Raw genomic sequence first — 16787 nt, 5'->3', positions numbered from 1 at the left:
GTGACATACTATAGATACAACCTCCGACGTCAAATGACTTTAAACACGGCCTTATTTTAAAATGGAATAGACTTAAATGGTTTAAAGTGTGCATATGAGAGCACCTCACTGACGACTTAATGCCACGGTGAATCAGGATTAGCTTCAATCACCCAGCTCAGACATTGCCGCCACCTTTCTCTTTCTGGATTCTACAGACTACCCATCTTTCTTACTTTCTCTCTATCGATTTCTCCGTGCTGTCCTCCTACCCTGTCTCTAAGCAGTCCTTTTCCGGCGTGCTTATTTCCTCTAATGGAACTGGCTAACGCTTACCTGTCGCCACTGCGTGTTGTCCAATCAGAATCGAGGACGGTATGGCACCACCGTGTTCATTCTTCCATCCTGGTCACCCAGAGGTGTCATGGCCTTCTTCCTCCTGGCTTATCCCTCCTTATCTCTTTATGGGATCGCCTGCCTTTTTAGCTGCTCAGTCCTACAGAACTCCACCTAGAGACAGAGCCATAGAGCAGTGTTTCTCATCTTCTCCACCTGTGGATCCCCCCCGAAGTTTGCACATTTTTATTCTAACCCCACACATGCACACCTGATTCCACTAACCAAGGGCTTGATGATTAGTTGAGTAGTTGAACCAGGTTAGCCTGTGTGGGGATTCAAAAAAAAAAGGTGCAAACCTGGGGGTCCCCGAAGACAGGGGTTCTAGGGGATCTAACAGATCCTACAAAAGAACCCTGCAGACCGGGCTTAATCACTGATGTCTGCCGATGTTACAAAACATTCGCAGATGCCCGAACAAGATGCAGCCTTTAGAGATAGCTGTAAGGGACCGATGTGAGCCCCCCCCCCCCCCCCCCCCCCACGTCATAGATGTTCTACATTGTTATGGGTTTAACCTGGATGCTCAATCCCCTGTTCTGCTGAGGCTGACGGTTCTCTCGCGCTACACCTGTGGTTTATCACACGGTAATCTTCCTGGACACAGTATTCAGATATCAGGGAACCAATGGCCATTCATTTGCCCAAGGCAAACCTACTGTAATGCCATGTGATGAGTGCATGTCCTGTTTCCTAGAAGTAATTCAGTCCCTGATTGTACCTGACAGACATGGATCACAGTGAGTGATCCCCTGGCGTGTGCTACAGGGATTACACTGGCTACTACAAGGACACCTTTTTATAGCCCAAACTGCAACCACACACCACAACAAGAGTGACGTCTGTGTTATGTACATTTCACAATCATGAGAATAGACAGTTATACTAGCAGCAAGCAGACAGACAATTAGAAGACGAGAGATACACACATTCTGTACATAGTAGCTACAGTGTTAACTACTGAGTACCACTCCAAATGGCACTCCGCTGACAGTGACCCCGTATTCATGTTAAAAGTTCAAACTCTTTTATTAACTCAAACAACTACATTTATTCAAACTTCTACAGTATAGAACCTTGTAAGTTTGGACCTGGGGCTTTGGGGTACATATATATGGCCTGAGGTTTTCATTATTCTCATTGCTAATCTCTGCCGGATAGTGCCGTCCTTCAGGTCCATAATCCCGTTAGGCGAGTCTCATCCTAATCCAGCCAGAACATTGCTGTCCGTCTTGGGCTCTGTGTCCCTGTCAGGTATGCTGCTGCACCACTGAACATACAGGTAAGATATATTACTACTACCTTTTCACCTAATCTCTGCACGTTGAGTAACTCGACTGGATTTACTAAGGGGTTTCTTGTCAAATGTGTTGGTGAGATGTCAGCGTTGTGGTGTGCTTCTGTTGTAAAACAGATTGTGATGGTTGTGTGTAAGTATTTACAGGTAGATGTGAATATTTAAAAGTAGTTGGGGTGGTGTTGTGCAAATTGATAATCCTTGCAATAGTTCACTTGCATAGTTCATTTTGATGACGTTTGCGCAGTTTTTTGTTACAGAGCAGGTGGTACAGACCACTCCTAGTGCTATCGTCTGCAGGGGCAAATCCTCTACTTTTGCATAGCACTTTAGGCTACTCTGCTGCAGTGTGTTTTGTGACTTTATAATATAGTAATTGACTGGCGCCTGCATTGATGCGAAGAAATCAAAGGTGCACAGTTTGAGCTATGATCCTCAGATTAGGCCAAATATCAAGTGGCAAGGGATAATCTATCAGAGTTGAGAAAGTCAGTCTGGGATTAAATGGCCAGCATGCACAGGTTCTCCACAGGTATACTAGTGTGGCAGAGTACATGTTTTGTTGGTGCAACCTGATCTCACTTGGCCTGTACATGGGATGGCATGTACAGTCGGAGAATGCGTTTTATTTGAATTTGATTATATTCAAGATAAAATAATGAAATTGACGTTTTAGAGACCCACAAAAGGCAGCACAGCCACACATGTTTGTTTTCAGCATGTTCTCTAACAGTTGATGAAATCCTTTTCCTGACTGTTGTCCCTGTCTTCCGTTCTGCGGTAACTCGCTTGTCCTCTAAAGCAGATTATCACTAGTGTGTGATGAAGGTTATGCCCTGCAACGTGCTATTCTATTTCCTCTTTAAACGCCAGGTTTTGCCAAACAATGTGATTGCAGCTTCATAAGACCAAAACAGCACAGTTACTTTAATCACAGGCTTAAGTACTGGTAATTATTATCTTCAAGCAGGATGTGGAGAGCGATTATTGGCAATGCCAATATACAACAATGCAACAGCTGTCAGCAAGAGCCAAAGTCAAAGCTCCCCACAAGATAACACATGACACGATATTGCAAAAACTATTTCACGTGCATGAAAAATAGTTCACCAATGACTGTTATAATCAGCATGGTCTCTGAAGTGGCTAGATGAACCTTCAGGAATTTCACGTTCCATTGCAGCATATGTGACATTCTGACTGTCTCTGAGTTACCGGGTGACATAGCAACAAATCTGGTTTATTCATGTTATGGGATGCTCACTTCGGCAGATGTTGCCCTAGTTACTGAGCTGTTGTCCTGGTATTTGCCTTTGTCTCAGGATGTTTAACTGGGTGGTGAAAGTGGTTCCTCAGCCTCCTGACGCCCCTGGCTCTCTGGGACAGGAGACAGCCAATCCCGCACCTGCATCACCAGTAAGAACACCCTAATCACACCTGGTCACAGATCAACTCACCTGTATATCTGATCACCTCGCATGATATTGCCAAAATGATGTAAAAAATTGCAAAAAAAAGTTTTATTTATGACTTGTCCTCTTCACATTACCTGATTGTCTCTCTCCATCTTTCTCTCCAAAAGCAAAAAGTGTCTAAAGATGAAGTCAAAAAAGAAGGTCATGCTTCTCTTCTTCAAACAGTGTGTCATAGCTTTGGAAAACAATGAAACAACTGTGAATACGTGTTTTTTATAAATGCCTATTCAATTTGTTAACCCTCTTCTTCACTTCTGTTTTATGTACGTGAATCTCAACAGTCAATGCAAAACCAGCCAAACAGCAGGAAGAGGATATTTCAGAGGACAATGGGTATGTGTGTAAAATTTGACCTGTGAGCATTCTGGTCTGCTTGCATGCAGACTTTTTGCCATGATGGTGATGAAGGTGGCGGTGGTGATGATGATTCTCTCTCTCTCTCTCTCTCTCTCTCTCTCTCTCTCTCTCTCTCTCTCTCTCTCTCTCTCTCTTTCTCTCTCTCAGTATTCAGAGTCAGAGTGGAGTGATGACCTGGCTCTCTAATGGCTTCACCAGTGCTCTGCCTCAACCAACAGGCACCCCTAACCTCAGCAGATCCAACTCTGTATCCAGGGTGAATGTTAGACTGTACCAAACACTACCTGTATCAATCAACCAGCCTGTAATTGAATCAGTGTAGGTCTTTTTTAAGCTGTATAAAGGGTTAATATGTGATTCTATGTTTCTCTAATTCTACCCCTCCACTTTCTGCTTCCATCCATCAGTCACTGCAGGAGGTACAAAGAGAGGACGAAAGGTACAAAGAGAGGACTTTTTTGAAGTGTTGGTTTTGTTGATTCTGTTGACATTTTTGTTGCTGTATATTACTTCAAAGCATGTTGAAATGTGGAAATATATCATATTTTTCAAAAACGATTCCTACTTCCAGGAATGGGGTGATTAAGTGGATTGCAGAGGGACTGAGCAAAGTGGTGCCTCAGCCGGATGACAAGTACAGAGAGGATATTCGAGAGGAGGAGGAGGAGGAGACAGAGGTGAGTTGACACTATCGTGTCACCATGTCACGGTTTCTGTGGAAGTAGATTGTAGATGTATTTTTTCAGGAGAGCACGTGGTGCTCCAGGTCCACTGGCTCCAGGTCATCTATAAGTCTTTGCTAGGTAAAGCACCGCCTTATCTCATCTCACTGGTCACCATAGCAACACTCACCCGTAGCACACGCTCCATCAGGTATATTTCACTGATCATCCCTAAAGCCAACACTTACTTTGACTGGAATGAACTGCAAAAATCACTGAAGCTGGAGTCTTATATCTCCCTCTCTAACTTTAAGCATCAGCTGTCAGAGCAGCTTACCGATCACTGTACCTGTACACAGCCCATCTGTAAATAGCACACCCAACTACCTCATCCCCATATTGTTACTTATCCTCTTGCTCTTTTGCACCCCAGTATCTCTACTTGCACATCATCATCTGCACATCTATCACTCCAGTGTTAATGCTAAATTGTAATTATTTCGCCTCTATGGCCTATTTATTGCCTTACTTAGATTTTTCTATTGTGTTATTGACTGTATGTTTGTTTATGTGTAGCTCTGTGTTGTTGTTTTTGTCACACTGCTTTGCTTTATCTTGGCCAGGTCGCAGTTGTAAATGAGAACTTGTTCTCAACTGGCCTACCTGGTTAAATAAAGGTGAAATAAAAAAATATATACTTTATTCCTAGATTAAACATAAATTTAAAACATCATTTTTGTCAGGTTGCCTCATAATAGCTTTTAAACAATATAATAACTTTTAAAACATAATTACTACATGCCTAGTAATGATGCTACATTAAAATCTTAGCTCCCCATGATAACGCGATATTCTCACTTAAAATCACTTTTGTAAAACAATTCTGCTCCCCGCTTGATGAATAACCGGCAATGGTCTATAATGATGTAACAGGCTTTTGAATAACTAGCTTAATCAAAGCCAATGGTGTCACAGGGCTTTCAGAGAGCTGTGAATGAGACGCGATAGCAACGTAATACCATGAGAGAGGTTTACAAATGTAATAATCTGTTATGAGATCCATGGTGTTAAGACATTACCCACTTCCTCTCACCATTATCTCATAAGTATCTCCTCGATTGAACTATTTCTTTTACAGTGGGCCTACTGTTAGTTTTAAAAGCATCGAGCCCTCTTAAAACTGACTGGTTATGGCTTCCCAGGCTCTCCCGAGGTCCGCCTGCTGTAGTTTCAATTGTATTCTTGTTCAGCTTTCAGACATTAGCTTGGGTGGTGCTGATTATTCATATCTGACATGCTGATTATTCATATCTGACATAACAAAAATGCCATTGTGCTGGAGTTTCTTTTTCTAATGCCCGTAATGAGTTTTGTTTTTTTACTTTATGTTCCTTTATGTACTTAAGACGCACGAAGAGTATATCGCAGAGCCATGTGTAAGTACAGCTAAATAACAGGCTGTATCTGGGCCGGACACCCATCTACCCTCTGAGTAGTCTGAGTAGTCTGAGTAGTCTTACAATCAGTAGTCTGCAACCAATCCACTGTAGCATTTGCTCTAAAGCTTCACATGCGTTCAAACATTTATTTGAAGGATTCAAGGATAGAATAAAAATGGTGAAGTTATGGACAAATGATATCAATGATTGATGAAATCTACTCCTTATCTTACAGACATGTGCAATAGGATACATTGCTAATGATTTGGGCAGGAAAACATTATTCGGAACATTTGAACAGCATTCTTTTGCACCTTCTTATAAGTTGCACACATTTCAAATATTCCAGATCATGTGGTTAAAGAAAGTTTCAAATCCATAGGTACAGATATGGGTACAATTATATCAGTAGATTCCTAATTCCTTTAAAACAACACCCTGCCATACATAAATGGACATCAGAGGAGCATTTGAAACTATTATAATGTAATAACACCCCATAAAATGATCAAAACAGTAATATGGTAAATATTACATATAACCTTCATTGTAAAAACGAAAGTTTGTGACTCTGGCTTCTCTTTTTCAGGTTTATAACATGAAAGATGTGCCAGGTATATGTTTACATTTGTCACACAGCAATCCCATTTTCTGTGTACTGGTATGTCACAAAAGTTGCAATTTCTTTGACTCATTGTTGATTACATATAACTAGTTATTGATGTGGTCACTGAGTGGTCTATTTTCTGTCTAGACGCAGAGCCCCTCCCACACATACCTGTGGTGGAGATCTTTTCAGACGATGAGGAAGAGGATCGGGTACCACAGTTCCCCCTCAAGTGAGTCACACAGAGACCTCCCCCCCACCCCCTCCCACCTTGCCTTCCATCCTTACCTCACTGAACAGACACATCTCCACAGCCAAATCCACCTTTACTTGCTGACAAAGCTTGTCTTAATCCTAATCCTCTCCCACCCCCTCCTCTCTCTCTCTCTCTACCCCCCTCTCTTTCTTCCTCTTCCTCCCCGTCTGTCTTGCGTTGCAGAGTGGTTAACTGGATTAAGAATGTTATTCCTCAGCCTGTGATGCTCCCTGCAGGTTACGTAGAGGCCCAGAGTAAGGCCCAGAGCAAGAGGTCATCTCTTGACAAAGGTACAGTCAGAGTTTAAATGTTTGAGGCCGGTTACCTGGACATACGCTGATTGTACAAACATTAGGAACACCTTCCTAATATTGAGTTGCACCCCCCTTTGCACTCAGAACAGCCTCGATTCATTGGGGCATGGACTCTACAAGGTGTCGAAAGTGTCCCACAGGGGATCCTGGCCCATGTTGACTCCAATGTTTCCCTCAGTTGGGTCAAGTTGGCTGGATGTCCTTTGGGTGGTGGATCATTCTTGATAAACACAGGAAACCCAGTGTTGCAGTTTATGACACACTCAAACCGGTGCACCTGGCACCTACTACCATACCCCATTTGTTCAAAGGCACTTTTTATTTTGTCTGGCCCAATCACCCTCTGAATGGCACACGTACACAATCCATGTCTCAAGGCTTGAAAATCCTTCTTTAACCTGTCTCCTCCCCTTCATCTACACTGATTGAAGTGGATTTAACAAGTGTGACATCAATAAGGGATCATAGTTTACAGTCTATGCCATGGAACGAGCAGGTGTTCCTAATGTTTTGTCCACTCAGTGTAGATTAAGCCTGATCCTGGACTAAGAAGCATACTCAATGGAGGATAACAATTGAAATAACTTTTTAGTCCCGGACTAGGCTTTATCTGTGTCCAGGAAACTGGTCCTTATAGTCTAAATCTACTAGCTGTACATCTATGCTACTGTTGTACACCTGTCTTCTCCTTTCCTCTCAGTTTTGTCGCCACCTCCTGAGTCTCTCAAAGGTGACGAGGACTCACAAAACTCCAAGTAAGTTTCACCCGTGGGCGCTATGCTACTCCTGTCACAATGTAGGCTCAGCTGTCTGTATGTGTCTGTTTGTAAGTTTCTGTGTTCCTTTCGGCCCGTTAGTAAGGTGTTTCTCTATGTGTACCACAGTGTCGTGGGCTGGTTTGTGACGGGGCTCGGCCTCAAGATGCCACAGCCTGTCGCGAGATCAAGAGATGACGTTGAAGTTGTGCAGAATGGTAAGTGTTTATTATTATTGCTTTTCTTTTTTACATTTCTCTTCCCTTCAAACTGATGTCCCAGTTCAAAATAAAATCAGATTGTAAATCACATAATAGACTCACATTCTATTTCATTTATTTAATTGTCTTTTTTACTAAGTGTTAAAGAACTGAAGAGACAGTAACCCTCTCCTTCTGTTGGTCTGTTTCAGACAGAACCTAACTCAGTCCATCTTCTGTTGGTCTGTTTCAGACAGAACCTAACTCAGTCCATCTTCTGCTGGTCTGTTTCAGACAGACCCTAACTCAGTCCATCTTCTGCTGCTCTGTTTCAGACAGACCCTAACTCAGTCCATCTTCTGTTGGTCTGTTTCTGACAGACCCTAACTCAGTCCATCTTCTGTTGGTCTGTTTCTGACAGACCCTAACTCAGTCCATCTTCTGCTGGTCTGTTTCAGACAGACCCTAACTCAGTCCATCTTCTGCCGGTCTGTTTCAGACAGACCCTAACTCAGTCCATCTTCTGCCGGTCTGTTTCAGACAGATCCTAACTCAGTCCATCTTCTGTTGGTCTGTTTCAGACAGACCCTAACTCAGTCCATCTTCTGCTGCTCTGTTTCTGACAGACCCTAACTCAGTCCATCTTCTGCTGGTCTGTTTCAGACAGACCCTAACTCAGTCCATCTTCTGCTGGTCTGTTTCTGACAGATCCTAACTCAGTCCATCTTCTGCCGGTCTGTTTCAGACAGAACCTAACTCAGTCCATCTTCTGTTGGTCTGTTTTAGACAGACCCTAACTCAGTCCATCTTCTGCCGGTCTGTTTCAGACAGACCCTAACTCAGTCCATCTTCTGTTGGTCTGTTTCAGACAGACCCTAACTCAGTCCATCTTCTGCTGCTCTGTTTCTGACAGACCCTAACTCAGTCCATCTTCTGCTGGTCTGTTTCTGACAGATCCTAACTCAGTCCATCTTCTGCCGGTCTGTTTCAGACAGACCCTAACTCAGTCCATCTTCTGCTGCTCTGTTTCAGACAGATCCTAATTCAGTCCATCTTCTGTTGGTCTGTTTCAGACAGACCCTAACTCAGTCCATTTTCTGCTGGTCCGTTTTAGACAGACCCTAACTCAGTCCATCTTCTGTTGGTCTGTTTCAGACAGACCCTAACTCAGTCCATCTTCTGTTGGTCTGTTTCTGACAGACCCTAACTCAGTCCATCTTCTGTTGGTCTGTTTCTGACAGAACCTAACTCAGTCCATCTTCTGTTAGTCTGTTTCAGACAGACCCTAACTCAGTCCATCTTCTGCTGGTCTGTTTTAGACAGACCCTAACTCAGTCCATCTTCTGCTGGTCTGTTTCAGACAGACCCTAACTCAGTCCATCTTCTGCTACTGACATAGATGATTGTGGACATTTATACAGCTCAACTGATCAACCCGGTAGCTGTGAGACATTGCTTCAAAAGAAATTGAACTCCCCTTTCTTTATGGATTTCAGATATTTTTGTTTGATTTTAAATGTATATAGTCAGTGTATGTCAGTTTATTAAAATTAACTGTTTGTCTGTTGATGTCGGTTATTCAACTCTTGTCGATATGTAGCAAGAAATGGGTCTTGTCTTCATTGAAGTAATCTTTGATGTAATGTGGATGCATTAAGAGATTATATTACAAAATACATACAGACACATAGAGCTATCAGGCAACATTGATACTCATAGTTTTTGTACATGAAAGATACCATATTAAACTACCATCTTGTATTGTATGCTTGTGGCATAATTACACATCAAAAACTTAAGCCATGAGAGATTATTTTATGACACTACAAAAGCGCACACAGAAAAACGACATGTTTTGCCCTTGTGACCTATTCTCATCGCCTTGAACTATGTGGCCTAAGGTTGTAATGTTATTTATTTTGATTTGATTGAATTTACTTGAGTGAAATCCACCAAAGAGGATTTGACAAACACAGTCAAGGCAATCAAGTTATTATAAAATAGATTATAAATGATGACATAATGTCTGAACAGTATGGCTGACAGTAAAAAAAAACGTGAACTATTGTAAAAAATAATAAAGATGTCATATGAAATATTATGTGTCATGTTAAGAGATTGATGATATGAAATTCAACAAAACATTTTACACAGTATTCCTTTGGGCGTATTGCTTTTAAATGGAAAATAAAATAAGAGGATGCCATATTTTAATTGTGGATTTCAAATATTTCCCTCAATTCAAATGCTACACTTCCAACACAATTGATTGTTCACATTAACATGTTGACTCTGGGTGTCATGTCCAGACAAAGACAGTGACCTACTGTGTGGCTGCTTGTCCCACAGTCTCTAAACAACCCAAAGCAGTGGACCTGGTTCTGGAGGAAGTAGTAGAAGCAGACTTGAAGGATCTGAATCAGGAAGTGCCATCCAAGGCTATGCAGTCAGAACCACTACAGCCTTTTAAGCCCGCACAGACGACACAGCCAACACAGACGACTCAGTCACAGCCGGCACAGCCAAAACAACCAGTGAAACCAGAAGAGCCTGAACAGACTCTTCCAAATGTGCCAGAGTCTACAACACCATCGCTGGAGGATGCGGAGACTCAGACGGGCAGGTGGACTCCCTTCATAGAGAGCATCAAGAGAGAGGCTGAGGGCGTAGCTATGGCTACCATGGAGGAACGGTAAGGAAGGAGTCAGACAAGATCAAATATTTATGTAGAATATCACAGCAGCCTACACACAGTCACTAATTCACACATTCAGTCTGGTTATGGTGATCCAACAAAAGTTGCATATCTTCTCATAGAGTTAACCAAATGTTCTTTTTTTCAGTCTGATGGAGTAATACAATTAGCAAAACAAAGTTAACTTGGGTGCTACACATGACATACTAGTAATATCCCAGAACGTGCACATCTCTGCAGGATGACCCAGGAGCGCGTGGATTTGGTGCGAATGGCGGAGGAGGTGGCCAGACACACAGCTGAGACGACCATCAGGCAGATGCAAGAGGCACAATCAATCAAGCTTTCCATTCACAGCCAGGAAGCCCTTCTGGAAGAAGACGAGGACCCAGAGTAAGTTGTCACTCAGGCCTCAACCTCCTCAGGGTCCCCTGCCTACTCCAGAGAGAATGCATAGGCTAGCTCCAACCACCTGCTGCCCTAGACTTATATAGAAGTAAATGTAACATTTATTGGGGTCATGGTTTGAGACAACTGGCCATAAACGTGTGAAGTCCCTATATGCCTGTACACGTATGTGAGGGGAGGTAGGACTGTGTTTGTCTTATCTGTGTCCATGTCATGCCCTGAACAGGTTACACATGCTACGGGAGGAGGAGAGTGAGGTGGAGCACACTAAGAATAAGATGACAGAGTAAGATATACCCACTCGTACACTCTTAGAAAAAAAAGGTGCTATCTAGAACCTAAAAGGGTTATTTAGCTGTCCTCATAGGAGAACCCTTTGAAGAAGCCTTTTCAGGGTTCTACATGGAACCAAAAAGGCTTCTCATATGGGGACAGCCGAAGAACTCTTTTGGAACCCTTTTTTCTAAGCGTGTAGAATAAGATGGTTTAAGAATAACCGGAACAAATAGAGGGGAATATGCCCATAAAGGTTCTACAGTACCTTTGTGAAATTCACTAGCTGCCTCAATGCTTCTCAGAGTGAAAAACAACAACAGTAGGCTATGTGTTTGCACTGTCAATTGGTAACTTGTTACACCAATGTAAAATATTTTCCTCTGCAGGACCTGAGAAAGTGCTTTGTGTCATATTATTTAGGTATTTGCTAGGGCAAAAACCAAAACGTGCACAGGGGGCTCATGACCCAGTTAGGGAAACCCTGCCATAATCCACTGCAAACTAGCCTATCATCAACAATTTGTGTAATCACATTCAGATCGAGCATTTCTTGTCCAGGCTCGTTCCAAATCTCTCGTGGATGCCCGCTTAGCGTCATTTCATCCTCATCCTCATCCTCATAGAAACCACATCGCTTCCCTTGGCAAAATGGTCCCCTCTCGACGGTTGCCTTAGCAACTGAGCGCACTTCCTATTTTTCCGCTTCGACGCGGGTGAAGGATGGCGCAGGTTTGTCTCGAGTGAATCCATTGAGGGAGGCGATTCTCTCTCTATTTCAAAACTTTTAAACCTAGCAGAACATTTGCAGGCTTGACAACATATTCGTTCATGTCGCAAAGATGCGTCTTAGGAGGGAAACTATTACCTAATGCACTCGAAATATCTTGAGTGTCCAAGTGAGTACTGTAATTAGCATGTCAAGGCTGCCTTGTCCATATTATGCGAATTGTTTTTGACCCAGATGTAACACTTATGTACCTGTTGCTAACCGTTTACTGGCAACAAACTAAATGTCTGAAAATATGTTTCGTTTATTCCAAACTGTACACTTATTTCTTCTAGGGAATTATCTTGATTGGCTACTGAACTGGTTGCTAGGTTGATTACATAATGCAGGGTATTAGTAGACTAGCATTAGCTAGTGAGCTGTTTTGTTGTTGCTCTACCTATGCAATATGGTGTCAGGTGGTTATGATCATCAGGGAGAGACATTCTGTTGTGTTCATATCACTGGGTGCATATTTCTCTGATGTAGCCCTAACTGCCCATGTACTGTAGGTGTCAGGTGTGTCCTGCTAGGGAGGAGCCAGTGGATGCAGCAAAAAGTGACTCTGCATCACCCGACGTTGAACCAGAGCCCCAGGAAGAGCTAGAGTCCCAGAGTGCCTCTCCATCCCCTCCTCCCAGCCCAGAACCAGATCCAGATCCAGTCAAGACAGCAGAGCCTGAACCTAAACCAAAGGCCCAGGATGCCAAAGTAGCACCTGAACCGGTGACCCAACAACCACAGAAAGCAGAGGACGGAACCGCACCTGACACCACTACCAAGGTAAAGTCACAGTGAGGGTTTCTCCTGAGGCCTGTGCAGCTGTTGTACCTGTCAGTAAATGCTATTCCCTGCTGTTGTTCAGTCACTCATGGCTGTTCTGTTCCTTTTTTTCTGCTTACTGTCTCTGCAGGAAGAGGGGGAGACTGCAGAGGAGGGTGGCTGTGGTGGTAAGTATTTGTTCATTATAATACGCTTGTGTTTATGTTTGTAAGGGAATATTGTAATTGAATGTGTTTCTTGGTTTGAAAGTTGCAAGTCCCATGATGGACCTGACCAATCCTTTATCTGTAGAGAATGCATTGCAGTGTGTGTATGTGTGTGTGTGTGTGTGTGTGTGTGTGTGTGTGTGTGCGCGCGCGCATTCATGATCTCTCACAGTGTAGGGATGAATATTTTCCTGGAACTCTACCAAGTTTCAAACCGGGAATAATTGATATTTATCCAGAGTGTCCCAGGAAATACAGCAAAGTGCCTATTTAAAGTGTTTAAAACCAAGATATGGTCACTATGCCAGGGTTCTCCACCAAATAAGAGTGGCGCAGTGCCAATTTGTTGGCTTGGCTGCGCCACTATGTAAAGATTTCAGAGTAAATTAAACTGATATTTAGTAATGATACTATCTTTGACCAAAGTTGCTAAACTTGCTAGATAACCTCCTTCATTGAGTTGATGATTATACAGATAGCAGATCAACTCATGAATAACGGGGAGATGTAGAGTGGAAACTGTTTAAATATCTTTATACAACGGTTGGGTCTAATCCTGAATGCTGATTGGTTAAAAGCGCATTCCAGCCGGTGTTAATTCCACAAGTTACCACCGGCTAAATCTATGACGTTAAAATGCCTATTTACTCTGTTCCATCTGACTGAGCAATCCACTGTCTCTTCAGCCCAGGCAGGGAGGTTCCACTATAAAAAGCATCTAGACATTATCTCACATTTCTTTTAGGCTAACATGTAGTTTTCAACAGCGGAGATTTGTATCAACCTTGCTGTCTGTCTCTCCGATATTTGAAACATTGTTTCAATATTCAAATTGGATCTCCAACTGTCCCATAGTAATGAACAAGTAGGGGTCGGGAGTCGGGATGAGAGAGAGAGAGAGGCAGGCGAAATCATGAATAAGCTTATACAAAGAAATGTCAATTGAAAACAGGTCAAACGAAACGAAGTGCAGCTAGTTTGCAGTCTTTCCAGCTTCAGTTTGAAGTGATTGTTAGCTGTGCTGTTGGCTAGCTCCTCTGAACAACAGTGTCCTGACGAGAGAGCACATTTTCTATGCCAGGCGAAATCGTGCCTCATTAGCTCATTTGTTATGAATGTATGCAAGTAAATGTCACTAGAAAACAGCTTAAACAAATGCAGCTACTGTTGTTAGCCGTAGTTGGCTAGCTAGCAAGCCAGGGATAAGAATGACTGGGTCACGTCCATAAATACAGAACAAAAAGACTGAACGACCGAGTCGCGTCTCTGGCAACCGAACCGATAGAACAAGCGACCAGCCGGCTTGGTTAGCAACCCCAGATTTTTTGGGGGACTATATATTGTGGAATGATGAAATAATATGAATAAATTCATAAAATTAAAAACAAATATGAAAATGTCATTATTTGAACATGTTGGTAACCCGTTGTATAAAAGTGATAATGCCCTCGAAGCCGACTTCGTCACGGGCCTAACAACACCCGAGCCAATATATCCTCCAAACACCAGCTTCTCGGGCATTATCACATAAACGTATCTTAACGGGACCAACTCTGTTTTAAAATATCTGTATCTACTCTCATACCGTTTGTTGATCACACATTCTCTACCGAAGCTCTCGTATGGGCAGCAAGTCGAGACTGTGCAGAGAAGAAGGGGAAATGTCAAAACATACTGTACAGACTCAATGGTTGCTAACATGGGAAGAAGCCTGTCCATGATAGGGCGTTTCTCTGTCTTCTTGACATCTCAGTCGACCAGACAGGGCCTACAGGGCCTAGTTTGGTCGGACCTGGACTACTGCCCAGCTGTGTGGTCATGTGCGGCAAAGAAGGGCATAGGTAAATTGCAGTTGTTCCAGAACAACGCAGCACGTATCGCACTTAGATGTACACTGAGGGAACGTGTCAGTAACATGCATGTCTGTCTCTCCTGGCTCAAAGTTGAGAGATTGACTGCATCGGTATTGGTCTTTGTGCGAGGTATCGATGTGTTGAAGGCACCGACCTGCCTGTTCAAGCAGTTGGCACACAGTTCAGACACTCATCGGTACAACACAAGTCATGCAACCAGAGGTCTCTTCACAGTCCCCTGGTCCAGAACAGAGTCTGGGAAACGCACAGTATTAAATAGAGCCATGGCTACATGGTACTCTGCCACCCCAGGTAACTCAAGCTAGCAATAAAACCAGTTTAAAAAATCAGATCAAAGAACACCTTACTGCCAAAGGGGACTGTGAAGAGACACAGCTATTTTATATATATTGAATTGAAATTTGCACTGTACTATGTATTAGACCTAGATATTGTGTGTATGTACTGATATGTATATTTCTTTCGACGCAAAACCCACCGTTGGTGTCTGTCAAAGACCTCTATTTTCATAACCATCTGACCAGGGTCAGCTGACATGAAAGTAGAGCTCTTTGTCCACGCACACCAGTGGTGGGTTTTGCGTAGAAAGAAAGATGCATATGCAGAAAATAACCCCATACATACTGTAAAATATGGTGGTGGATCTTTGATGTTATGGAGCTATTTTGCTTCCACTGGTCCTGGCGCCCTTGTTAAGGTCAAGTTTACCCAGTAACAGGACATTTTAGACTAAAATCTGGTTGCCAGTTTTTGTATTTTTTATTTTTGAAATATAAATAAGGGTGACAATAATCATGGACTTGACTGTTTATATATATTTTTTGAGGAGGGGGGCGGGGGCCCCATAGCGGCCGGGCCCTAAGTGACCGCTTATGTCGATTTTTCCCGGGGCCGGCCCTAATTAGGATGAGTGTTGTCTAGTGCTGCCTGACTGACGGTATTGTGCTCTCCTCCCAGTCCCTGCCAGCTGTGATGCAGTAAAGAGCTGTCTCATGCGTGTTCCCCACGCGCCTGCGTGCCTCGACAGCTTCAACAACCTGCTGAAAGAGCACAACATCGCCCCTCCTAAAATTCCCCCCATGCCCCAGCTCCCCACCAATCTCTCCCAGTTCACCTCCCAGGTCACCCAGCTAGTGCCCTCTCTCCCCCCAGAACTTGCCCAAGAGCTCTCCCAGTACACTCGGCCATTCACCCAAATGTCCCAGCGTGTTTCCCAACTGCCACAACAGATCTCTCAACTGCCCCAAATGATGTCCCAACTGCCCCAGCAGCTCCAAGTTCAAATAACTCAGGAGTTACCCGGTCTACCCACCAACCTAACCCAGCAGTTATCGAACTTACCCCAAACCCTGGCCAATATCCCCAGCCAGATATACAACTTACCTCAGCGAGCGGGACAATCCTACACCAACGTGCAGAACCGCCTGAACAGCCTTATGCCTCAGGATGCCTAAGCAGCAGCAGCAGAATCCTGACCTGGAGATGGACCAGATGATCCGCCAGGTCCCCCTCCACCACCGCCCCCTGACCCGCACCCCCTCCCCGTCCTCCCCCAATAGTACCCTGGAGATGCCCAACGTGCCCTCCTACCCCCAACTGCCCCCCATCAGCCTGTCCGGGCAGCTGTCAGGGCTTTCCAACCCTGCCTTCCACATCGAGGACGACCCCACGTCTGCTCGGCCCTCAGGTGATTGAGCGGCAGCCCACAGAGGTCCCGCTGTGGCATGATGCCCCGTTCAGTGCTGTGCCGTGCTTAGATCTGCTGGGCTATGTTGTGTTGTCCTCCGTTGTTGACACTAGCACTGCGTTCGTTGTCGTTGTTGTTGTTTGGATCCTGTGGTTCCAGGAAGCTCTTGCTTTAAATGGTCTACTCTGTTTGTTCTCTATGTGTTCTGTTTTGTTTTTGTTCTTATAGATTAGTTTCAGCTGTCTGTTTTGTGATAGGTAATGTCTGTTTTGTGATAGGTAATGTCTGTTTTGTGATAGGTAATGTCTGTTTTGTGATAGGTAAGCCTTCAAGTGGCACTTGAACAACAGAGGAA

General features: G+C 43.7%; 1 protein-coding gene across 4 annotated transcripts in view; it reads left to right on the top strand.

The window, feature by feature from the left end:
• The first annotated feature begins 1326 nt into the window (after positions 1-1326).
• LOC115152247 (cyclic nucleotide-gated cation channel beta-1) overlaps positions 1327-16787 on the top strand; it is a 29155-nt gene continuing 13694 nt past the window's right edge. Inside the window, exons 1-18 of one of the 4 annotated variants that reach the window (XM_029696913.1) lie at positions 1327-1657; positions 2995-3088; positions 3255-3288; positions 3429-3480; positions 3652-3760; positions 3912-3943; positions 4076-4181; positions 5573-5602; positions 6195-6219; positions 6360-6444; positions 6652-6758; positions 7483-7537; positions 7667-7755; positions 10087-10429; positions 10673-10825; positions 11067-11126; positions 12395-12665; positions 12796-12832. In XM_029696913.1, the coding sequence (XP_029552773.1) occupies positions 2996-3088; positions 3255-3288; positions 3429-3480; positions 3652-3760; positions 3912-3943; positions 4076-4181; positions 5573-5602; positions 6195-6219; positions 6360-6444; positions 6652-6758; positions 7483-7537; positions 7667-7755; positions 10087-10429; positions 10673-10825; positions 11067-11126; positions 12395-12665; positions 12796-12832 (1681 nt within the window). In that variant the 5' untranslated portion in view covers positions 1327-1657; position 2995. Of the gene's footprint in view, positions 1658-2794; positions 3089-3254; positions 3289-3428; positions 3481-3651; positions 3761-3911; positions 3944-4075; positions 4182-5572; positions 5603-6194; positions 6220-6359; positions 6445-6651; positions 6759-7482; positions 7538-7666; positions 7756-10086; positions 10430-10672; positions 10826-11066; positions 11127-12394; positions 12666-12795; positions 12833-16787 lie in introns of those variants that run through there. The other 3 variants (XM_029696915.1, XM_029696916.1, XM_029696914.1) reach the window with 3 other exon arrangements.

Source organism: Salmo trutta, chromosome 17 (genome assembly GCF_901001165.1).
Source record: "Salmo trutta chromosome 17, fSalTru1.1, whole genome shotgun sequence".
Classification (NCBI taxonomy): domain Eukaryota; kingdom Metazoa; phylum Chordata; class Actinopteri; order Salmoniformes; family Salmonidae; genus Salmo; species Salmo trutta.
This window is presented reverse-complemented; position numbering and strand designations above follow the sequence as displayed.